The 24871-nt window shown below is 44.7% G+C and overlaps 1 protein-coding gene across 9 annotated transcripts in view; it reads left to right on the top strand.

Annotated features, from left to right (window-relative positions):
- The window catches only part of LOC143277261 (uncharacterized), a 214330-nt gene that overhangs the window by 98618 nt on the left and 90841 nt on the right, over window positions 1-24871 (top strand). For 7 of the 9 annotated variants that reach the window (XM_076582044.1, XM_076582046.1, XM_076582039.1 and 4 more), the window contains exons 2-4: window positions 245-302; window positions 17186-17279; window positions 17818-17964. In XM_076582044.1, the coding sequence (XP_076438159.1) occupies window positions 17204-17279; window positions 17818-17964 (223 nt within the window). In that variant the 5' untranslated portion in view covers window positions 245-302; window positions 17186-17203. Of the gene's footprint in view, window positions 1-244; window positions 303-14965; window positions 15027-17185; window positions 17280-17817; window positions 17965-24871 lie in introns of those variants that run through there. The other 2 variants (XM_076582040.1, XM_076582048.1) reach the window with 2 other exon arrangements.

The following is a 24871-nucleotide window of genomic DNA, read 5'->3' on the forward strand; positions in this document are numbered from 1 at the left end:
AAGCACGTACACACAGCTACACACCCATGTTCACAGACACACCGACACAGACACACACATATACATACACGCACGTGCGCTGCACACACATACGCACATGCAGCTCCCCAACACACAAACTTCCTCAAAATAGACACGCATCAACACCTGTCACTTACACAGTAGTCATAAAGGAGACAGCAAATTGCACGTGAGACAAAGGGGATGACGGACAGTTAAACAGAAAACTTGTTGCATTTTTCAGGGGATGGCCAAGGAAAATAAAGGCAGTGCCAGAGTCGCGAGTGCCTGTCTTGGAGAAGGTAAGCTAGCAACATAAAGTTGTTTTTTCTGTGTGTACGCTGCCTTTGCAAGGGTATAGGGTTCGTTTTTGTCTGTGTCTGTCTGTCTGCTGTCTGCCTCGTTGTCATGGACGCCAAGACACGTGCTTATTTGTCAGTGCCCTAGCCAGTAAAGTTCAAAGCAGACACAGTGACCAATGTCTTAGCCAGTAAAGTTCAAAGCAACACAGTGACCAATGTCTTAGCCAGTAAAGTTCAAAGCAGACACAGTGACCAATGTCTTAGCCAGTAAAGTTCAAAGCAACACAGTGGCCAATGTCTTAGCCAGTAAAGTTCAAAGTAGACACAGTGACCAATGTCTTAGCCAGTAAAGTTCAAAGCAGACACAGTGACCAATGTCTTAGCCAGTAAAGTTCAAAGCAACACAGTGGCCAATGTCTTAGCCAGTAAAGTTCAAAGTAGACACAGTGACCAATGTCTTAGCCAGTAAAGTTCAAAGCAGACACAGTGACCAATGTCTTAGCCAGTAAAGTTCAAAGCAACACAGTGACCAATGTCTTAGCCAGTAAAGTTCAAAGTAGACACAGTGACCAATGTCTTAGCCAGTAAAGTTCAAAGTAGACACATTGACATAGTGGAATGTCTTAGCCAATAAAGTTCAAAGTAGACACAGTGACCAATGTCTTAGCCAGTAAAGTTCAAAGCAGACACATTGGCATAGTGGAATGTCTTAGCCAGTAAAGTTCCAAGCAGACACAGTGACCAATGTCTTAGCCAGTAAAGTTCAAAGTAGACACATTGGCATAGTGGAATGTCTTAGCCAGTAAAGTTCAAAGTAGACACATTGGCATAGTGGAATGTCTTAGCCAGTAAAGTTCAAAGTAGACACAGTGACCAATGTCTTAGCCAGTAAAGTTCAAAGTAGACACATTGGCATAGTGGAATGTCTTAGCCAGTAAAGTTCAAAGCAGACACAGTGACCAATGGCAGCCAGTAAAGTTCAAAGTAGACACATTGGCCTAGTGCAGTGTCTTAGCCAGTAAAGTTCACAGTAGACACGTTGGCCTAGTGCAGTGTCTTAGCCAGTAATGTTCAAAGTAGACACATTGGCATAGTGGAGTGTCTTAGCCAGTAAAGTTCAAAGTAGACACATTGGTATAGTGGAGTGTCTCAGCCAGTTCTTCTTTGTGTCTTAGCTTGTAAAATTCAAAGCGGACACCGCGACATGTGAAGTGTCTTAGCTTGTAAAATTCAAAGCGGACACCGCGACATGTGAAGTGTCTTAGCCAGTAAAAGTCTGTAGTGGACGTGCACTCAGTCTGGCTCTGGGACTAAGCGGTGATTGTTGTTGTCACTGGGGGGCTTAGTAAGTGGTGTCTAGCGAAAGTTGAATCAGAACAGGCACATCTGAACGCCAACAGAGTTTCTCGGCAGCAGTGCAGGGTCTACTCAGGTGTGTGGCCTTCTGGTGGCCTAACTTTGATAGTTCCCTGTGGACTGCCCAGATAAACCTGGGTGTGGCTGTCTATTGGGGACTTGAGATGAGCGGCGTGAGATCAATGCCACGCTGCAGATGGTGGGGCACCGAAAGAAATGTAGGCCAACAGCAGTGTGTCAGCTAGTAAAGTTCAAATTCAAAGTAGTTATTCTGACCACGTGCAGTGTTATAGTCAGTAAGGTTCAAAGTAGTTAACTATACAAAGTGCAGTGTTATAGCCAGTAAAGTTCAAAGTAGTTATATTGACCAAGTGTAGTGTTATAGCCAGGAAGGTTCAAAGTTATACTGACCAAGTGCAGTGTTATAGACAGGAAGGTTCAAAGTAGTTATACTGACCAAGTGCAGTGTTATAGCCAGTAAGGTTCAAAGTAGTTATACTGACCAAGTGCAGTGTTATAGCCAGGAAGATTCAAAGTAGTTATACTGACCAACTGCAGTGTTATAGCCAGGAAGATTCAAAGTAGTTATACTGACCAACTGCAGTGTTATAGCCAGGAAGGTTCAAAGTAGTTATACTGACCAAGTGCAGTGTTATAGCCAGTAAGGTTCAAAGTAGTTATACTGACCAAGTGTAGTGTTATAGCCAGTAAGGTTCAAAGTAGTTATACTGACCAAGTGTAGTGTTATAGCCAGTAAGGTTCAAAGTAGTTATACTGACCAAGTGCAGTGTTATAGTCAGGAAGGTTCAAAGTAGTTATACTGACCAAGTGCAGTGTTATAGCCAGTAAGGTTCAAAGTAGTTATATTGACCAAGTGCAGTGTTATAGCCAGTAAGGCTCAAAGTAGTTAATCTGAACAAGTGCAGTGTTATAGCCAGGAAGGTTCAAAGTAGTTAATCTGAACAAGTGCAGTGTTATAGCCAGGAAGGTTCAAGGTAGTTAATCTGAACAAGTGCAGTGTTATAGCCAGGAAGGTTCAAAGTAGTTATTCTGACCAAGTGCAGTGTTATAGCCAGTAAGGTTCAAAGTAGTTAATCCGACCAACTGCAGTGTTTTAGCCATTAAGGTTCAAAGTAGTTATACTTTGAATAATTCTGATTCACACGGACGCACCCACGCACACACGCACGCACGCACGCACGCACGCACGCACACACACGCACACACACACACACACACGCACACACTCATACCAAGAGGATAAAGGAAGACGACGATAGTGATTGGCCACATTAGTGGTCTCTGCGTCTAAGATAACCATGGAGTCATGGCCTGAACTTTTCCACTCTTGTGTGAATACAGAGTGTGTGTGTGCGCGCGCGCGCGTTCGTGTGTGTGTGTGTGTGTTCGTGCGTGCGTGTGTGTGTGTGTGTGAGTGTGTGTGTGTGTGAGCGCGCGCGTGCGTGCGTGCGTTTGAATCAGAATTGTATTTATTTCCCATGAAAAAGACAAGAAAAGATTGGTGAACAGATAAACAAAATTTAGAATGTTTAGGGATATGATTCCGCAACCAGCTCCCATCTTTTATTATTATACATTTTTTTTTAAAAAGATTACTATTGAAAGTCTTGATTTTCACAATGTAATGGTTCGAAAGGAAGGTGTATAATCAGTAAATGTGAACATGTCTACCCACTACCAGAGAAAGCGGAGCCATAACGTGGAATATATATATATATATATTTATATATAATTATGATGTTTTTTTCTAGATACAAAATTCTAAACTCCAGAGGGAGGATGCTTGTTTATAGTTATATTCCGTTAGAGAGAATGCTTTGTTGATAATTATTGCTAGCTCTTTTGTGAATGCTTAGACACATTTGTGGTTTATGCAAATTATTGATGGCTGAATCCCAAAGGAGAGAGAGAGGGAGAGGGGGGGGGGGAGGTGGGGGGCGTTAACATTGGCAAGTGGTAGAGAAACAAAACTGGGCAGGATGGTTGATATCGATACAATCTAACTAGCCATCACCAGTACCAAGACGCTGCTCCTGTGAGAGTATCATAAATTCCTATATACATTTCTGCACTGGTTTGTTATATGAACATTTTCATGTTTACAGAGTCACTCATAAAATACAGTCGTTTTACTGTCCACGTGAAGTAAACATGAAATGGTATTTTCTCACTCCTGTATTTTAGAAATGGACACACTGGGTATCAAGATCAGGACAGGTTGGTCAGTTATTCAGTCACAACTAGATTCCAACAGGAATTCATTCTAGTCACAAGGAGAAGAAATGTAAAGGGAAGTGCTGTTTACGTAACATTAGCCCGCAAAGAAATGTGACATGAATGACCAGGAAGAAAACACACAGAATGCAGACTTCACTTTAAGACGAAATTTGACACCCCTTTCACACACACATACACGCACACACGCATCCACAGACACGCACGCACGCACAGAGACACGGACACAGACAGACAGAACAGACAGACAGACACACGCACGCACGCATGCACAGAGCACGGGGCAGTAAAAACGAGGATGTCAACAGTTGTTCGAAACCAGGTTGTCGTGTTTCGCAAATGTATCTTGTGAGTGTGTCGATTTCTGAATGATAAGCGGAGGCATGGGCCTAAACCTTTCTTGTTTTAATTTCTTTTTACTCAGCATTTGTGCGGTGTGTGTGTGTGTGTGTGTGTGTGTGTGTGTGTTCTTTTTATGTGCCTGTTTTATGTGTGCGTGTGTGCACTCAAGCGCGTTCATGGGATTAAGTTTTTGTTTGCGGGCTTTTGTGACAGTGATTGTGTATGGTTTGGCATGTGCGTGAAAAGAACGAAGTGGTGAGAAGAGGATAGGGTTTGGAGAGAGAGAGAGAGAGAGAGAGAGAGAGAGAGAGATGGAAGATGAGGATAGGGTTTGGAGAGAGAGAGATGGAAGATGAGGATAGGGTTTGGAGAAAGAGAAAGAGAGAATGGAGTCGAAGTGGAAGTCGAAATATTCTAATTGTCAGACCACAGATCCATAACAATGGAGTTCACAAGGACAAACAGACTTAATACAGGGAAATGAATATTAGGCCAATCATTGAACTACATGGACAACGATAACGATTCTAGAGTATTTGCTCATAATGAAAACACCTTGAACACAAATTTGCATGTACTGACACTCAGTCTCACACTCGCACAAGATAACAACATGGACATCTTAAAAGCACTTGGACGTTTGTGAAATTTAGCAGGAATAAACTGGGAATGTAGAGAACAATACTTAGGGCAGACCAAAAGAAAATGGATTTCGGTTTCCGGAGTGTCATCACAAAAAGGACAATTCTTACTTTGCCCATCATAATTGAACTGCAAAAAGTGTGAGCGCAAGTTGGACATTCCAATTCTAAACCGCGAAAAAACACGGCTCATATTTATACATTTGACATTGTTCAAGTAAGGTTTAAGTGTGAGGGACTGATTGTAAATTGAATATACCTCATAAAAGGCGTGAGACTGGAGAGCTGAATGCCAGTCTTGAGTAAAGCAATCAACCAGTCGTTACTTAAATTCAATCATAAACATTTTGACATTACCAACTGACTGAGCCTCCCAAACAAGACCAAATCCAAATTTATACAAAACATTTCTCACAGAGCAAGCCCAAGTACAATAATTGTGACTTTGCAATGATAACATCATATTATTAGCTTTCTTAAGGAAACGGTCATTATCCATGAAACAACATGAAGCCAAAATTTAATGTGCTTGGAGTAGGTGGTCACATACAGGGGACAGCGACCAAGTTCACTATAAATCAAGTGTCTTGGTGCTCTCTGACTCACGCCCAAAAGACGCTTCATTGCAGACAGGTGCACCCTTTCGATGCACTCTTGATTTCCAGTCAAACCCCAAACTTCTGCTCCGTATGTCAAAATTGTTTTGATTTGTAATTCAAATAGTTTGAAAAAAAAAATACCGTGGGAGTGTTCACCAATAGACCAGAGCATTTTAAAGATAGCGGCACATCCCTGTCTAGCACGTTCAGACAAATCACGCGTAGCGGGTTGGAAAGAAAGCCGCGTAGTAAAGATAACACCAAGATACTTGTACATGCTAACAGTTTTCAGTTGTGCATCGCCGAACATCCATGCCTCGTTCTGCGCAAGAAAACCTCCATTTCCAAAGACAACAGTATTTGATTTATCAAGGTTTACAACTAAATCAAGGCGTCTGGTGGTTTCAAACAAAACATTCAGTTGGGTTTGAAGACAGTCATGCTGTCAGATAACAAGGCAACATTGTCGGCGAATAACAAAATCAAAATTTGGATAAACTCTGGTGAAAGCTGAATGCCTAGCCTACCATGATTATTGATTTCTTTTGTTAACTCGTTAATAAATAATGAAAACAATACAGGAGAACATACTTCGCCTTGTTTCAGACCGCCAGGACATAGAAGAGTGTCTCTGAGGTCACCTCCGACGCGAACACGTGCCTTAACAACTGTATAAATACTTTTCAGTGCATTAAAAAAAATTTCCATTGATACCATTGACACTCAGAATTCTCCAGAGCTTATCTCTTCTAACAGTATCGAAAGCTTTTCAAAAATCAATAAATGCAACATATAATTTTCTATGTCTGAGTAGTTGTCTCTGTATTAATGTAAGCAATGTAAAAATGTGATCAGTTGTGCAATGACCTTCTCTAAATCCAGCTTGTTCTTCCCCAATAACCCCATTTTCTTCAGTCCATTTAGTAAGACGTCTATTTGACACAAAAGTGTAAAGCTTGCTACAAATGTTTAACGGGGAGATACCATGGTAATTATCAGGTACATTCAAATCGCCCTTCTTATGGAGTGGTTGCAACACTGAAAAACACCAATCATCTGGAAAAATGCTGTGATCAAACATGAAATTTAAAAAACTTCAACAAAAAAGGCAGATGTGAAATGCACTATGTTTGTAAAACTATCCAATTAGCCAGTCAGGCCAGGCAGCTTTCTGACTCTTGAGTGCCCTGATAGCAGCTTCAATTTCTGATACATAAGTTTCTTGATCTAATGAATCATTTCTCTTGCATAAACGAGCAGCATGCCAGTTATCATAATACATACAAAAGTCATCATCACAACCGTTATTCACAGAAAAATCATTGAAAACATTTTGAAAGTGGGAGAACCAATCATTGCAAGAAATATTGTCGATACCACCTGATCTAGGCCTAACAGAACGAACTGTGTCCCAGAATTGCTTTGGATTAGTCGAGTGACATTGTAGAGACTGAATCACATCCTCTCCATGCAGTTTTCTCTTTTGACGCAATAACTCTTTATATTCTCTACTTTTTTTGGAATAAGCCAGACAGTCAGTGTCCAGGTTAGTTCTGGAGGCCCAACGTAACTGGTTACGAAGAACTTTTCTACTCTCACGGCACACAAGGTCAAACCACACTTTTCTTCTCTCATTCCCAAACACAACTGTTTGTTTTTTTCATACATTCACCCGAGAAAGCAAAACATTCATTAAATTTTGACAGTGCAGCGTTAACATCAACATCTACAAGTGAAACTGCATGCTGAATTATTTGTTTCACCTTGTCAGAGGACATATTACTGTAGAAAGTCTCCCTCATTTCATCATCCCATTTATACTTAATCAGCGTGGACATAGGCATACGCGTTCTAGTCTGCTGTTCCAAAACGTTTACATTCGTATTCATAGCCAAAACTCGACAAGGGAATGCTTTGACTCTACCATATGCCTAACATTCAAACTTTTACAACAAGTAAGCATTGAACTGGATACAAAACAAAAAAAAGAAAAAAAAAAGAAAAGAAAAAAGAATAACACTACAGCCATGAAGAATAATCATGTCAAAATCCTCGCATACATTAAGCAGGTAACGACCAAAAGAATTCTCTTGATTGTCTCTAGAAATTCTGCATAAATAATCATTCTGCACAGTAGATGTCTCCAACGTATCACGACTACACGGAGTAAATAAATCATAAATTGATCAACATTTCTGTAGTTCATTGTACTGGTGCGAGCATTCAAATCACAGTATACAATTACAGGAAAATCGCCAAATTCTGTAAACAACTCAAACAATCTTCTAACATCGAAATACCATTACAAATATCTGTCTCTTCATAGTATTTAGAACTTTCAGGTGGAATGTATGCTCCAATAAGGAGGCAGTCAGATGCAGTACCCACAATAATGTTGTCAAATTCTACATGTATTCTCACAATGAATGGCACAAACTCCTTTACCAGCAGAGCTATACCACCAGACAAACGTCCGTGTACACTGTCGGAAATCTTAACAGTAGGACACACAAACACAGCATGAGAACAAAATAGAGTATCAGGGATAGTTTCGGTAAATGTTTATACCAAAAGAACAAAATCGTAATCATTAGTAATACGCCATAGACCCTCCATATTAAATGAGGCGAAAGAAATACTACAGCATGAGGGCTGGGGTACATTACCGTCAGTTTCATTAGGCACTTGATCGCCGTACACTGGATCCTGGTCTGACTCTCATTTTGCACCCTTCACTTCACCATTACTACAGTTGCTGAGTGAGTCGGAGCCAGCTGTCTCACCTCCACTCTGGACGAACAACCTCTTCCACTGACTGTTCAGCTCCCCAGGCCTGCGGTCTGGTGCAATGGTCGTTTGGCTCCTCAGCTGCCTGGGAGAGTGAAACGATTGAGCAGCCTCTGACTGGCATGCACCCCTCATGCGAGTCCCCCTTCCCCTTCCGGCTGAAGCAGCCGACCCAGCACTACTCCTCACACTGACGGGAGAACCACGTCCAAAACCATACACGGGGGTGGTGGGGGTACAGGGTCATTGTTCACAGCACTTCCACCCGTCACCTCCCTTCTTTTACTTCTCATCTCTCCCTCCACCTCTCTGTCCTGCTCCCTCATTCCCTCCCCAATCCCCTCACTCACCACTTCACCACCTCTGGGGGGCACAGAAAGTGAGAATGAGAGAGAGAGCAGGTGGAAGAGGATAGGGTTTGGAGAGAGAATGAGTGAGAGAGAGATAGAGAGGAGGTGGAAGAAGAGGATAGGGTTTGGAGAGAATGAGTGTGAGAGAGAGGAGGTGGAAGAGGAGGATAGGGTTCGGAGAGAGCGAAAGAGAGAATGAGAGAGGAGGTGGAAGAGGAGGATGGGGTTTGGAAAGAGAGAAAGAGAAAATGAGAGAGAGAGGGGGGGGAGGTGGAAGAGAACGATAGGGTTTGGAGAGAGAGAAAGAGAAAATAGAGAGAGGGAGAGGAGGTGGAAGAGGAGAATAGGGTTTGGAGAGAGAGAAAGAGAGAGAGGAGGTGGAAGAGGAGGATAGGGTTTGGAGAGAGAGAGAGGGGGGAGGTGGAAGAGGAGGATAGGGTTTGGAGAGAGACAGAGGGGGGAGGTGGAAGAGGAGGATAGGGTTTGGAGAGAGAGAGAGAGAGGGGGGAGATGGAAGAGGAGGATAGGGTTTGGAGAGAGAGAGGGTTTGGAGAGAGAGAGAGGGGAGAGGTGGAAGAGGAGGATAGGGTTTGGAGAGAGAGAGAGAGAGGGAAGGTGGAAGAGGATAGGGTTTGGAGAAAGAAAGAGAGAGAGAGAGAGGGAGAATGTGGAAGAGGAGGATAGGGTTTGGAGAGAATGAGTGTGAGAGAGAGGAGGTGGAAGAGGAGGATAGGGTTTGGAGAGAATGAGTGTGAGAGAGAGGAGGTGGAAGAAGAGGATAGGGTTTGGAGAGAATGAGTGTGAGAGAGAGGAGGTGGAAGAAGAGGATAGGGTTTGGAGAGAATGAGTGTGAGAGAGAGGAGGTGGAAGAGGAGGATAGGGTTTGGAGAGAATGAGTGTGAGAGAGAGGAGGTGGAAGAGGACGATAGGGTTTGGAGAGAATGAGTGTGAGAGAGAGGAGGTGGAAGAGGAAGACAGGGTTTGGAGAGAATGAGTGTGAGAGAGAGGAGGTGGAAGAGGAGGATAGGGTTTGGAGAGAATGAGTGTGAGAGAGAGGAGGTGGAAGAGGAAGATAGGGTTTGGAGAGAATGAGTGTGAGAGAGAGGAGGTGGAAGAGGAGGATAGGGTTAGGAGAGAATGAGTGTGAGAGAGAGGAGGTGGAAGAGGAGGATAGGGTTTGGAGAGAATGAGTGTGAGAGAGAGGAGGTGGAAGAGGAGGATAGGGTTTGGAGAGAATGAGTGTGAGAGAGAGGAGGTGGAAGAGGAGGATAGTGTTTGGAGAGAGCGAAAGAGAGAATGAGACAGAGAGAGAGGGGGGGAGGTGGAAGAGAAGGATAGGGTTTGGAAAGAGAGAAAGAGAAAATGAGAGAGAGAGGGAGAGGAGGTGGAAGAGGAGAATAGGGTTTGGAGAGAGAGAAAGAGAGAGAGGAGGTGGAAGAGGATAGGGTTTGGAGAGAGAGAGAGAGGGGAGGTGGAAGAGGAGGATAGGGTTTGGAGAGAGAGAGAGAGGGGAGGTGGAAGAGGAGGATAGGGTTTGGAGAGAGAGAGAGAGGGGAGGTGGAAGAGGAGGATAGGGTTTGGAGAAAGAGAGAGAGAGAGGGAAGGTGGAAGAGGATAGGGTTTGGAGAGAGAGAGAGGGGGGAGGTGGAAGAGGAGGATAGGGTTTGGAGAGAGAGAGAGGGGGGAGGTGGAAGAGGAGGACAGGGTTTGGAGAGAGAGAGAGAGGGAAGGTGGAAGGAGGATAGGGTTTGGAGAGAGAGAGAGGGGGGAGGTGGAAGAGGAGGATAGGGTTTGGAGAGAGAGAGGAGGGAGGTGGAAGAGGAGGATAGGGTTTGGAGAGAGAGAGAGGGAAGGTGGAAGAGGAGGATAGGGTTTAGAGAGAGAAAGAGAGGGGAGATGGAAGAGGAGGATAGGGTTTGGAGAGAGAGAGAGGAGAGAGAGAGGGGGGAGGTAGAAGAGGAGGATAGGGTTTGCAGAGAGAAAGAGAGAGGGGAGGTGGAAGAGGAGGATAGGGTTTGGAGAGAGAGAGAGGGGGGAGGTGGAAGAGGAGGATAGGGTTTGGAGAGAGAGAGAGGGGGGAGGTGGAAGAGGAGGATAGGGTTTTGAGAGAGAGAGAGAGGGGAGGTGGAAGAGGAGGATAGGGTTTGGAGAGAGACAGAGGGGGGAGGTGGAAGAGGAGGATAGGGTTTGGAGAGAGAGAGAGGGGGGAGGTGGAAGAGGAGGATAGGGTTTGGAGAGAGAGGGGAGGTGGAAGAGGAGGATAGGGTTTGGAGAGAGACAGAGGGGGGAGGTGGAAGAGGAGGATAGGGTTTGGAGAGAGAGAGAGAGAGAGAGGGGGGGGAGATGGAAGAGGAGGATAGGGTTTGGAGAGAGAGAGGGTTTGGAGAGAGAGAGAGGGGAGAGGTGGAAGAGGAGGATAGGGTTTGGAGAGAGAGAGGGTTTGGAGAGAGAGAGAGGGGAGAGGTGGAAGAGGAGGATAGGGTTTGGAGAGAGAGAGAGAGAGGGAAGGTGGAAGAGGATAGGGTTTGGAGAAAGAAAGAGAGAGAGAGAGAGGGAGAATGTGGAAGAGGAGGATAGGGTTTGGAGAGAATGTGTGAGAGAGAGGAGGTGGAAGAAGAGGATAGGGTTTGGAGAGAATGAGTGTGAGAGAGAGGAGGTGGAAGAGGAGGATAGGGTTTGGAGAGAGGGGGGAGGTGGAAGAGGAGGATAGGGTTTGGAGAGAGAGAGAGAGGGGAGGTGGAAGAGGAGGATAGGGTTTGGAGAGAGACAGAGGGGGGAGGTGGAAGAGGAGGATAGGGTTTGGAGAGAGAGAGAGGGGGGAGGTGGAAGAGGAGGATAGGGTTTGGAGAGAGAGAGGGGGGGGAGGTGGAAGAGGAGGATAGGGTTTGGAGAGAGAGAGAGGGGGGGGAGGTGGAAGAGGAGGATAGGGTTTGGAGAGAGAGAGAGAGGGAAGGTGGAAGAGGAGGATAGGGTTTGGAGAGAGAGAGAGGGGGGGGGAATGTGGAAGAGGAGGATAGGGTTTGGAGAGAGAAAGAGAGAGAGGGGGGAATGTGGAAGAGGAGGATAGGGTTTGGAGAGAGAAAGAGAAAATGAGAGAGAGAGGGAGAGGAGGTGGAAGAGGAGGATAGGGTTTTGACAGACAGAGAGAGAGAGAGGGGGGGGGGGAAGGTGGAAGAGGAGGATAGAGTTGGAGAGAGAGAGAGAGAGAGAGGAGGTGGAAGAGGAAGAGGAGGAAGAAAGAAAAATAGAAAGAAAGAATAAGAAGAGAAGGATGTTGAGGAGGGGAGAGGGAGTGGAGAGGGAGGAGGGAAGGACTCAGACACTCACATGTTTCATACATAAAACCCTAAGCCCATCAGAATGGGTATACAAAGGAAGAAATTGAAGTCGTGCTCGAATTCACACAAATTGTTCATGTTATTACGAAGGCACTTCACATTTTAAACACTTTATATAGATACAGAAAGAACTGTTTAATAAGATTTTCATTTGTAGATGACATTAAGAGGACAAGCTTAAACAAACAAGAATGTCTGAAATATTTTTTCTTGAGTGAATTGTTCTCAAATATCTCTCAGTTCTGAACAGTCAAGCACACAATGGACTTTGCCTTCCTTTGATTCCATACACATCATGTAAGAAATGTTGGACTGTCCATAGCGATACTGGTAGACAAACAGTTCAGTGTGTGTGTGTGTGTGTGTGTGTGTGTGTGTGTGTGTGTGTGTGTGTTTATTACCGCTACTTCCTGGTTCAGTCTCTTTCGAAAGACTAGTACCCTGGGGACACGTCCGACCCAGACAGTGGATGAGTTTGAAGAGTTATTTATTTATTTATTTATTTATATTTTTAAGATCAGCTGGCTTGCGCCCTGAAGTCAGGTTGTTGAAGGCCTGGTGCTGTTGAGGGCTGTGGTCTTGGTGTTGTTGAGGGCTTGGTGTTGAGGGCTGGGGTCTTGGTGTTGTTGAGGACTTGGTGTTGAGGGCTGGGGTCTTGGTGTTGAGGGCTGTGGTCTTGGTGTTGTTGAGGGCTTGGTGTTGAGGGCTGGGGTCGGTGTTGAGGGCTGTGGTCTTGGTGTTGTTGAGGGCTTGGTGTTGAGGGCTGGGGTCGGTGTTGAGGGCTGTGGTCTTGGTGTTGTTGAGGGCTTGGTGTTGAGGGCTGGGGTCTTGGTGTTGTTGAGGGCTTGGTGTTGAGGGCTGGGGTCTTGGTGTTGTTGAGGGCTTGGTGTTGAGGGCTGGGGTCTTGGTGTTGTAGATAGCTTGGTGTTGAGGGCTGGGGTCTTGGTGTTGTTGAGGGCTTGGTGTTGAGGGCTGAGGTCTTGGTGTTGTTGAGGGCTTGGTGTTGAGGGCTGGGGTCTTGGTGTTGTAGATAGCTTGGTGTTGAGGGCTGGGGTCTTGATGTTGTAGATGGCTTGGTGTTGAGGGCTGGGGTCTTGGTGTTGTTGAGGGCTGGTGTCTTAGTGTTGTTGAGGGCTGTGGTCTTGGTGTTATAGAGGGCTTGGTGTTGAGGGCTGGGGTCTTGGTGGTGTTGAGGGATTGGTGTTGAGGGCTGGGGTCTTGGTGTTGATGGCTGGTGTCTTGGTGTTGTTGAGGGCTGGGGTCTTGGTGTTGTGAAGGCTGCGTTTTTCGAGGCAGTATGGACCTGGGTGTCTGTCTGGATAGGAGGTTCTTCTGGCGTTATAAGGGAAAGTCCTGGCTGTCTGAAGAGGGCTGATGACTGGCTGTTCTTTTGGTGTTCAAGGGACGTCCTGGCTGTCTGAATAGAAATGATGACTGGCTGTTCTTTTGGTGTTCCAGGGAAAGTCCTGGCTGTCTGAAGAGGGCTGATGACTGGCTGTTCTTTTGGTGTTCCAGGGGAAGTCCTGACTGTCTGAAGAGGGCTGATGACTGGCTGTTCTTTTGGTGTTCCAGGGGAAGTCCTGGCTGTCTGAAGAGGGCCGATGACTGGCTGTTCTTTTGGTGTTCCAGAAGAAGTCCTGACTGTCTGAAGAGAAATGACTGGCTGTTCTTTTGGTGTTCCAGGGGAAGTCCAAGCTGTCTGAAGAGGGCTGATGACTGGCTGTTCTTTTGGTGTTCCAGGGGAAGTCCTGACTGTCTGAAGAGGGCTGATGACTGGCTGTTCTTTTGGTGTTCCAGGGGAAGTCCTGGCTGTCTGAAGAGGGCTGATGACTGGCTGTTCTTTTGGTGTTCCAGGGGAAGTCCTGGCTGTCTGAAGAGGGCTGATGACTGGCTGTTCTTTTGGTGTTCCAGAAGAAGTCCCGACTGTCTGAAGAGAAATGACTGGCTGTTCTTTTGGTGTTCCAGGGGAAGTCCTGGCAGTCTGAAGAGAAATGACTGGCTGTTCTTTTGGTGTTCCAGGGGAAGTCCTGGCTGTCTGAAGAGGGCTGATGACTGCTGTTCTTTTGGTGTTCCAGGGGAAGTCCTGACTGTCTGAAGAGAAATGACTGGCTGTTCTTTTGGTGTTCCAGGGGAAGTCCTGGCTGTCTGAAGAAGGCTGATGACTGGCTGTTCTTTTGGTGTTCCAGGGGAAGTCCTGACTGTCTGAAGAGAAATGATGACTGGCTGTTCTTTTGGTGTTCCAGGGAAAGTCCTGGTCTGTTGAGGTCCACAAGGAATCTGGGTGCTCTGGGTTACTTGACAGCAGGCCAGCCACTTCACGGGTGTGGTGGTGGTGGGAGTCCCGGGGTGTGTGGGGGAGACAGGGATGTTGCCAAAACGGTTACAGTGCAGCGGGGATGGCCTAATGGTAGGGCCCTGGTAAGAAACGAGTGTCCAAAGGCTCGGTTCCCGCACAGAACGGAGAAGCGGGATTTGGTTCCTCCCATTGAGTGGTGGTATGGTTGCAAATCTGCCTTTTGACCGAACGTCATGCATTCAGCGCGCGTAAAAAAACACCCACGACAACAAGAGAGTTGTCACTAGCAAAATTGTGTTGGAAAAAAACAAACACTCTTGATAGTAACACATATGATGCGCGTAGAGAGATAAAAAAAGAAGAAGAAAAAAAGGTGGCACTGTGCCGTGGCGACGCGCAATGCCAGGGGAGAACAGACCGAATTTCACACAGAGAAATCTGTAACGACAAGAAAAGTAATCAAGGCAGCGTAGTACATTACAATACAGTGCAGTGCAGTGTAAGACAATACAGTATAGTACATACAGTACAGTGCTGTTTGATACGGTACTGTATGGTACAGTGTAGTGCAGTGAAACATACTACAGTGCAGTACCACACCACACCTGAACGAAGAATAAAAGACAACACCTTCAACAGCTGCAGAAAGGAGGTGAATGCTTTGTTTGAAGGTCTGGGGAAGACCGTCAGGGGCACCTTGGTGTTTGGACTGTACGTCAATCTGGGTCTGGACAGCCGCGGAGCAGATTGTCAACATGGGTCAGAAAGCAGTCATGCAATGTGCTATCTTTTTTTAATTGCCTTGAAAACGGTTCCTCAAAAATATGTTGTTGACTCACTTGTGTAAACAAAGTATGTTTTAACCCGGTGTTCGGTTGTGTGTGTGTGTGTGTGTGTGTGTGTGTGTGTCCGTGGTAAATTTAACATTGCCATTTTCTCTGCAAATACTTTGTCAGTTGACACCAAATTTGGCATAAAAATAGGAAAAATTCAGTTCTTTCAAGTCATCTTGTTTAAAACAATATTGCACCTCTGGGATGGGCACCAAAAAAAAAAAAAAAAGAAAAAAAAAAGATAAGCCAAATTATATGCAAACTGAATTTACCGTTATATATATATATTTTTTTATTTTCTAAACTTGGCACTTTGATCTGATATTCTAACACAACAAGAGCAGCCATTTTTAAAATCATTTTTTGTTCAAACAGGAACTTCTTTTGCTAAGCATGGAAGTTATATTTCTGGTGCATGTCTTTGCTGCACATAGTAAAAAAAAAGGCAATTAATCTGTAATTAATGCTAGGGGGGTTAATTTGCTTTAAACTGATCTTTCTCATCTTAAAATTTTGAAATTATACTCAATACATGAAAAGCTTTTGTGTTTTACTCTCAGTGTACAGGGCTTTTACTATGTTCATTCGCCCAAGTGGTCTTTTTCAGAAAATACTAAAATCTGTAGTACGAGTGGACTTTATAGATCTATTGGCTGAGCCGTGAAGGTCATGGGCAAAAATCAGTTGCGTACACATATTTATACATATTCAAAGCGCGTGCTCATATTCCTCGCGAACGCGAAGGACGCCATTTTGTTTCAAGCAGTTGACCTGCCCAGTCAATCCTATATTCAATCGACAATACACGATAACGTGTGATGGAAAGTTGGAGGAGACCGTTAAATATTTATTCAGAGAAAGATTTGTGAACGCCTCATCACTTATTGGATTATGCCCCAAACTACCATTAAAATATCAACAAAATCAGTCGGGATTCACAGTTAAAAATAATAAACCATGAGAGTTATTACCCTTGGTGAAACGTAAAAATTTCCAGTCTGGACCTTCTCAAAATGAAGTCCTTTTCACTTCATACGACGTTTAGAAGTACTTGTACTTGGCTCTACATTTATTAGTTTTACAAAATACTCAATTTTCATATCAACTTTAAAACTATAAAACTAGAATGAACATAAAAGAGAAATTGAATCGACCATGTCTTACGATTCCTGGCGGGTGTAACTAAACTTGTACGTCTATCTAGATCCAGGTAAAACGGCTAAATGTTGCAGTGTGATTGCGGCGATAGCCACGTCTCCTTTACCGCGGACTTTAAAAGAATTTTTAAGTGCCCTTAAAGATTTTTTGAATGCCCAAGATACACCAGAATAATATGATTTAAACAGCGTTCTCACTGCGAATACCGCAATCGTTTTATCGCCCTTTAAAAAAGCATGTTTAAATGTTAATTTTTTGAAAGTCAGTTAAGGAGCCACATAGTGTTTTGGGTAAGACAGTTTCTTCTCACCCGAACACGTGGGGTTCGAATCTGCCGTCAGGACTTTTTTTTCTTTTTTCTTTTTTAACCCGAAGCTTTAGAATAACAAATACAGAACACATTTTAACGATTAGATTTATAAAAAAAAAAAGTGTATCACAAGTGAGTCTTGGATGTCTTGTCTCTCCTGTTTTTAAATGGGTCAGTGAGCTCATAATACGGTCATGCTCTCTTGATTTTTCCGTATCTTTCTTGTTATTTGGTTTAAGGTCTTTTAAGAAAACAAAGCGACAACCCACTTTCATTAGTTCCTATGTTCTAATATTTCACGACGTATGAGTACGGCTTGGATGACGTGCGTGTGTGGTAGTGGGGAGGGGGGGGAGTGTGTGTGTGTGTGTGTGTGTGTGTGTGTGTGTGTTGTAGTTGATGATGTTGACGATGTGGTTGTTGTGTTTTGCTGACAGATTACAATGGAACATGTAGTAATGTTGCAAGATATGAGTATGACTTGCTATGGTCCTCAGAGGTAAAACAAAATGATAGATGATTGATCGATTGTGGGGGATTAGCTGATCGATTGATTGGTTAGCTGACTGACGGATTGATTGATTAGTTCATTGAATGATTGGATGTATTGATTACAGAAGGATACTTTGAAAACCATGTCGACCTCACCGTCAGCTGAGACAAACAACAATGATATCATCACCTCTGTTGATATCGTAGAGAGCAGTACAGGTGAGAGAGAGAGGGGGCGGGAGGGGGGCATGGAGGGGGGTGGGGGGTGGGAGCTGAACGGGGCGACAATGACACTGACATTTCAATGAAAACATATTCATTTTAAGCCTCGCTTCCCGCGAACAAGTGGTATCAAAGAATGGAACTGTGGATCCAAAGCGCATTCACATATACAGACGTTCTGAAATGTCCGCCCGAACGCATGCACGCACGAACATACATCCATCTGGGCAAAGAAAAAGAAAAGACAGATCTGTGCAAAACAAACACTTCAAATTGCGCAGCACATGCAGCACATTTTTTTTCAATATTTCCTGTGCAAAACACATGGGGTCATAAATATTAAAAAAAAAGCGCAAGCGCGTGTTTGTGTGTGTATGTGTGTGTGTGTATGTGTGGGTGTGTGTGTGCGCACGGGGAGAGGGAATGAAACGCAGGGGCAGGGTGCCTGTGACGTGGATCTCACAATGTTCATTCCTTTCTGGCAGAACTGGTAATACATATCTTTCTGTCCCACCACCACCACCACCACCACCAGCAGCATCGTCAGTCAGCCGTGGCGGCGTGGGAGTGGCGGACACACTATGGGTCAAGCTGACCCCCCAGCTGCTGAAGGTCATCATTGTCCTGCTTACCACCGCCATTATCGTCTGTACCGCCGTCATTGCTGGCCTCGTCATCAACAGTAAGTACATGGCTCAGCGCGCGCGCGCGCGCGCGCACGCACACGCACACACACACACACACACACACACACCTAGCATGAATGCTGCACATGGATGATTCAAGTGAAATTAGTACAGAATGGTAATGATAAAAAAATTAGAACACAAGTGTAAAAGATAGGAAGGATAGCACGAAAGGAGACAGGAAAGAGAGAGAGAGAGAGAGAGAGAGTCAGTAGAAACGGCATTGATTCGGACATGCACGTGTGATGTATTTTTCCACAGCGTGTTAATGGTGAACCCTCTGTGATTAGGTATGCCTTTCCCCCCCGCCCCTCTCTCTCCTCCATGCCTTATCTATCACCCTCGCTCTCTCTCTTCCTCAGTGTCTTTCTCTCTCACCCTGTGTGTCCATCTCTCTTCCTCAATGTCTTTCTCTCTCACCCTGTGTGTCCATCTCTCTTTCTCAATGTCTTTCTCTCTCACCCTGTGTATCCATCTCTCTTCCTCAATGTCTTTCTCTCTCACCCTGTCGGTCTATCTCTCTTCCTCAATGTATTTCTCTCACCCTATCGCTCTCTCTCTCTCTTCCTCACTGTCTTTCTCTCTCACCCTATCGCGCTCTCTCTCTCTCTCTTCCTCAATGTCTTTCTCTCTCACCCTATCGCTCTATCTCTCTTCCTCAATGTCTTTCTCGCTCACCCTATCGCTCTATCTCTCTCTCTCTTCCTCAGAGTCTTTCTCTCTCACCCTATCGCTCTATCTCTCTCTCTTCCTCACTGTCTTTCTCTCTCACCCTATCGCTCTATCTCTCTCTTCCTCAATGTCTTTCTCTCACCCTATCGCTCTATCTCTGTCTCTCTTCCTCAGTGTCTTTCTCTCTCACCCTATCGCTCTATCTCTGTCTCTCTTCCTCAGTGTCTTTCTCTCTCACCCTATCGCTCTACATCTCTTCCTCAATGTCTTTCTCTCTCACCCTATCGCTCTATCACTCTCTCTTCCTCACTGTCTTTCTCTCTCACCCTATCGCTCAATCTCTCTCTCTCTCTTCCTCACTGTCTTTCTCTCTCACCCTATCGCTCTATCTCTCTCTCTCTTCCTCACTGTCTTTCTCTCTCACCCTATCGCTCTATCTCTCTCTCTCTTCCTCAGTGTCTTTCTCTCTCACCCTATCGCTCTATCTGTCTCTCTCTTCCTCAGTGTCTTTCTCTCTCACCCTATCGCTCTATCTCTCTCTCTCTCTCTCTTCCTCGGTGTCTTTCTCTCTCACCCTATCGCTCTATCTCTCTCTCTCTTCCTCAGTGTCTTTCTCTCTCACCCTGTCGCTCTATCTCTCTCATTCTTCCTCAGTGTCTTTCTCACCCTATCGCTCTATCTCTCTCTCTCTCTTCCTCAATGTATTTCTCTCTCACCCTATCGCTCTCTCTCTCTCTCTTCCTCAGTGTCTTTCTCTCTCACCCTATCGCTCTATCTCTCTCTCTCTTCCTCAGTGTCTTTCTCTCTCACCCTATCGCTCTCTCTCTCTCTCTCTCTTCCTCAGTGTCTTTCTCTCTCACCCTATCGCTCTATCTCTCTCTCTTCCTCAGTGTCTTTCTCTCTCACCCTATCGCTCTATCTCTCTCTCTTCCTCAATGTCTTTCTCTCTCACCCTATCGCTCTATCTCTCTTCCTCAGTGTCTTTCTCTCTCACCCTATCGCTCTATCTCTCTCTCTTCCTCAATGTCTTTCTCTCGCATCCTATTGCTTTCTCTCTCACTCTTCAATGTCTTTCTCTCTCACCCTATCGCTCGCTCTCTCTTTCTCAATGTATTTCTCTCTCACCCTGTTGTTCTATCTCTCTTCCTCAATGTATTTCTCTCTCACCCTATCGCTCTCTCTCTCTTTCTCAGTGTATTTCTCTCTCACCCTATCGCTGTCTCCCTCTTTCTCAATGTATTTCTCTCTCACCCTGTTGTTCTATCTCTCTTCTCTCAATGTATTTCCCTCTCACCCTATCGCTCTATCTGTCTCTCTCTTCCTCAATGTCTTTCTCTCTCACCCTATCGCTCTATCTCTCTTTTCCTGAATGTTTTTTCTCTCTCACCCTATCGCTCTCTCTCTCTCTTCGTCAGTGTCTTTCTCTCTCACTCTATCTCTCTCTCTTTCTCAATGTCTTTCTCTCTCACTCCATCGGTCTCTCTCTCTCTCTCTCTTCCTCAATGTCTTTCTCTCTCACCCTGTCGCTCTCTCTCTCTTTCTCAATGTCTTTCTCTCTCACCCTGTCGCTCTCTCTCTCTCTCTTTCTCAATGTCTTTCTCTCTCACTCTATCGGTCTCTCTCTTCCTGAATTTCTCCCTCTCTCTCTCTCGTCCTTCCTCAATGTCTTTCTCTCTCACCCTGTCGGTCTATCTCTCTTCCTCAATGTCTTTCTCTCTCACCCTATCGGTCTCTCTTCCTCAGTGTCTTTCTCTATCACCCTATGTCTTTCTCTATCTATTCTAAATATATTTCTGTTTAATAATTACGATGTAATAATTAATTGCAATGTTTTTAAAAGCGAATATGTGAAATGCTTTTATTTGAGAACATATTTTTATTACTCTTGTTTAATCAGGTTATCCGCGTGTGTGGGGTGGGGGTTGGGGGGTGGGTGGGGTGGGGTGCGGGTGTGTGCTGATTATCTGGTTGTGGTTTTCCGCAATCCATCTTTGTTCTTATCTTATCTGTCTATAATAATCAATGTGCAGTATAGTAGGCTATGTTTATAATTATATTCAAATAATGTTTCTTAATTCTTTCTGTTTTTACATTAAGAATACTAGTTATTACCTGCAGTGTGTGGATATATGTATGAAACGATGTATGTGATATTTTTTACATTTGTATCTTCGTAATATTTGTAGGGGCTGTTGTTGGCTTTTACAGTAATGGTCCCCATGTTGTTCACTCGTGTATGTTGTGATAATGCACCTGACCAAATTTCTCCAGTTGGAGATTATAAAGTTATTCTTATCTTATCTCTTCCTCAATGTCTTTCTCTATCACCCTATCGGTCTGTCTCTCTCTCTTCCTCATTGTCTTTCTCTCTCACCCTATCGGTCTACCTCTCTTCCTCAATGTCTTTCTCTCTCACCCTATCAGTCTATCTCTCTTCCTCAATGTCTTTCTCTCTCACCCTATAGGTCTGTCTCTCTCTCTTCCTCAATGTCTTTCTCTCTCACCCTATAGGTCTGTCTCTCTCTCTTCCTCATTGTCTTTCTCTCTCACCCTATCGGTCTACCTCTCTTCCTCAATGTCTTTCTCTCTCACCCTATCAGTCTATCTCTCTTCCTCAATGTCTTTCTCTCTCACCCTATAGGTCTGTCTCTCTCTCTTCCTCAATGTCTTTCTCTCTCACCCTATAGGTCTGTCTCTCTCTCTTCCTCATTGTCTTTCTCTCTCACCCTATCGGTCTACCTCTCTTCCTCAATGTCTTTCTCTCTCACCCTATCGGTCTATCTCTCTTCCTCAATGTCTTTCTCTCTCACCCTATAGGTCTGTCTCTCTCTCTCTTCCTCAATGTCTTTCTCTATCACCCTATCGGTCTATCTCTCCCTCTTTCTCAATGTCTTTCTCTCTCACTCTGTCGCTCTCTCTCTCTCTCTCTCTTCCTCAGTGTCTTTCTCTCTCACCTTATCGGCCTGTCTCTCTTCTTGACTTTGAGAGCATTGTCAAAAGAAGCTCTTAGTGTGTCATCGTGGCCACAGTGACCTTGGGGTTATCTCCCTCTCCCTCCCTCTCTCTGTAACTTTCTCTCTCTTCCTCTCAATCTCCCCGACTAAACACCACCCCCTTCATCTGCCTTTCTCACTTCTCTCTCCTGTTTGTGTCTCTGTCTATGTCTATGTCTGTCTGTCTGTTTGTCATTAACTCTGTCAGTCTGACTGTATGTCTGTCTGTCAGTCTGACTGTATGTCTGTCTGTCTGACTGTAGTCTGTTTGTCTGTCTCTCTGTTTCTCTCTCTCTACCCCTACACTCTTCGTCCACTTTCCCCTGTCTCCGTCCTCCCCAGCCCTTCTTTCTTGGAAACTGATTGTTCAACTGAGTGCTGTTAAACAGCTGAAAGCAAGGGATGAAGTGTTGTAATGAAAAACAAACACCCAACAGCATGAAATCAGAAAAAAAGTGTCATGGCTCTGCCAGACACAATAAAATAGTGACAGAAAACAAAACACAAACAAATAAACAAAAAACAACAACAAAAACAAAGAAACAAAAATCAACAACAACAAACTCCTGCGGTAGAAAATGTGCCAGAAACTCCCACCATGATAAGTTCTGGTCTCTCTCTGTGTGTGTGTGTGTGTGTGTGTGTGTACACCAGACATAGGTCACACCACTCAGTGTTTCACACCTGACCTAGACATAGGTCACTCCACACAGTGTTTAACATCTGACCTACACAGACATAGGTCACACCACACAGTGTTTCACACCTGACCTGCACAGACATAGGTCACACCACACAGTGTTTCACACCTGACCTACACAGACAGGTCACACCACACAATGTTTCACACCTGACCTATACAGACATAGGTCACACCACACCGTGTTTCACACCTAACCTACACATAGGTCACACCACACCACTCAGTGTTTCACACCTGAACTACACAGACATAGGTCACACCACACAGTGTTTCACACCTGACCTACACAGACATAGGTCACACCACACACTGTTTCACACCTGAACTACACAGACATAGGTCACACCACACAGTGTTTCACACCTGAACTACACAGACATAGGTCACACCACACAGTGTTTCACACCTGACCTACACAGACATAGGTCACACCACACACTGTTTCACACCTGACCTGCACAGACAGGTCACACCACACAATGTTTCACACCTGACCTACACAGACATAGGTCACACCACAGTTTTTCACACCTGTCCTACACATTAGCTCACAACACTCCGTGTTTCACACCTGACCTACACAGACAAACGTCACACCACACAATGTTTCACACCTGCCCTACACAGACATAGGTCACACCACAGTTTTTCACACCTGTCCTACACATTAGCTCACAACACTCAGTGTTTCACACCTGACCTACACAGACATAGGTCACACCACTCAGTGTTTCACACCTGACCTACACAGACATACGTCACACCACACAATATTTCACACCTGACCTACACATAGGTCACACCACTCAGTGTTTCACATCTGACCTGCACAGGCATAGGTCACACCACACAGTGTTTCACACCTCAGTGTTTCACACCTGACCTACACAGACATAGGTCACACGACTCAGTGTTTCACACCTGACCTACACAGACATAGGTCACACGACTCAGTGTTTCACACCTGACCTACACAGACATAGGTCACACGACTCAGTGTTTCACACCTGACCTACACAAAGGTAACACCACTCGGTGTTTCAGCCTGACCTACACAGACAGGTTACACCACTCAGTGTTTCACACCTGACCTACATAGGTCACACCACACAGTGTTTCACACTTGACATACACAGGCATACGTCACACCACTCAGTGTTTCACACCTGACCTACACAGACATAGGTCACACCACACAATGTTTCACACCTGATCTACACAGATATAGGTCACACCACTCAGTGTTTCACACCTGACCTACACAGACATAGGTCAACCACTCAGTGTTTCACACGTAACCTACACATAGGTCACACGACTTAGTGTTTCACACCTGACCTACACATAGGTCACACCACTCGTTTCACACCTGATCTACACAGACAGGTCATACCACTCAGTGTTTCACACCTGACCTACACAGACATAGGTCACACGACTCTGTTTCACACTTGACCTACACCAGACGTAGGTCAATGACAGTGACAATGACAATTATTTTAATGTCCATTCAGCAGTGAAGCCCTTAGGACACGGGGGCATTACAATAAATCCTGAGCACAATTCTAGAAACTGGCACGCACAACTCTCACCACCATCTCACCTGTCTGTCTCATCACACATAAACATTTATTTACCTGCAAGCAAAACATGCATGTACTCGTAAGCACAACATACACATACGCACGAGCAAAACATGTAGGTACCCGCAAGCAAAACATGCACGCACAAGCTCATACAACGCATTCACACTTTCCCTCCCTCCCTCTTTCTTCCCCAACCAGTATCTGATGCATTTAACCAGTTCAGTGCCAGAGAATTGTGTGTGTGTGTGTGTGTGTGTGTGTGTGTGTGTATAAAGAGGAAAAAGTGCTCTCCCCTTGCCAGGGAATGTTGAGGATTCGGGGGAAATAATTCACAAAAGATTCTAGCACAAAAGCTATGGGTGATACAGAAAGAAAGTAAACGTTTTTGTGAAGGAAAATTAGTGTAGATTCTGCTTCTGGGCTCTTTTACCCAATTAGGATGATAACTGTTCAGGCATGTAAAGTCAAGATAATGATTTTTGTGCAACATAAAAGTCTATTTTCACCTCTACATAATAACATCCATAAAGAAAAGAAACAAAATACAGCTAGAAATAGCATGCCTATTGTCAGATTATATCTGTAGAAGAAATTTAAAAAAGGGTATTTGTTTATAAAAACAAATCACAGCTCGTGCAAACATGTAAGTAAATCACTGTCCCAACAATGACAAAGGTGGGTAAAGTCATCGTAAAAGGTCAATCACGGTCTCAGAAACTGAGCTGGCAAGCTTTTTGACAGCTAAGAGCGTTCGGGAGTGAGAGGGTGAAGTTCTTTGATGACATTCACTCCTTCAAGTTTTTTTTGTTTGTTTTTTCTCAAGGCCTGACTAAGGGCGTTGGGTTACGCTGCTGGTCAGGCATGTGCTTGGCAGGTGTGGTGTTGCGTGTATGGATTTGACCGAACGCAGTAACGCCTCCTTGAGCTACTGATACTGATCAAGTAGCAC

Source organism: Babylonia areolata, chromosome 33 (assembly GCF_041734735.1).
Source record: "Babylonia areolata isolate BAREFJ2019XMU chromosome 33, ASM4173473v1, whole genome shotgun sequence".
NCBI classification, from domain to species: Eukaryota; Metazoa; Mollusca; class Gastropoda; order Neogastropoda; family Buccinidae; genus Babylonia; species Babylonia areolata.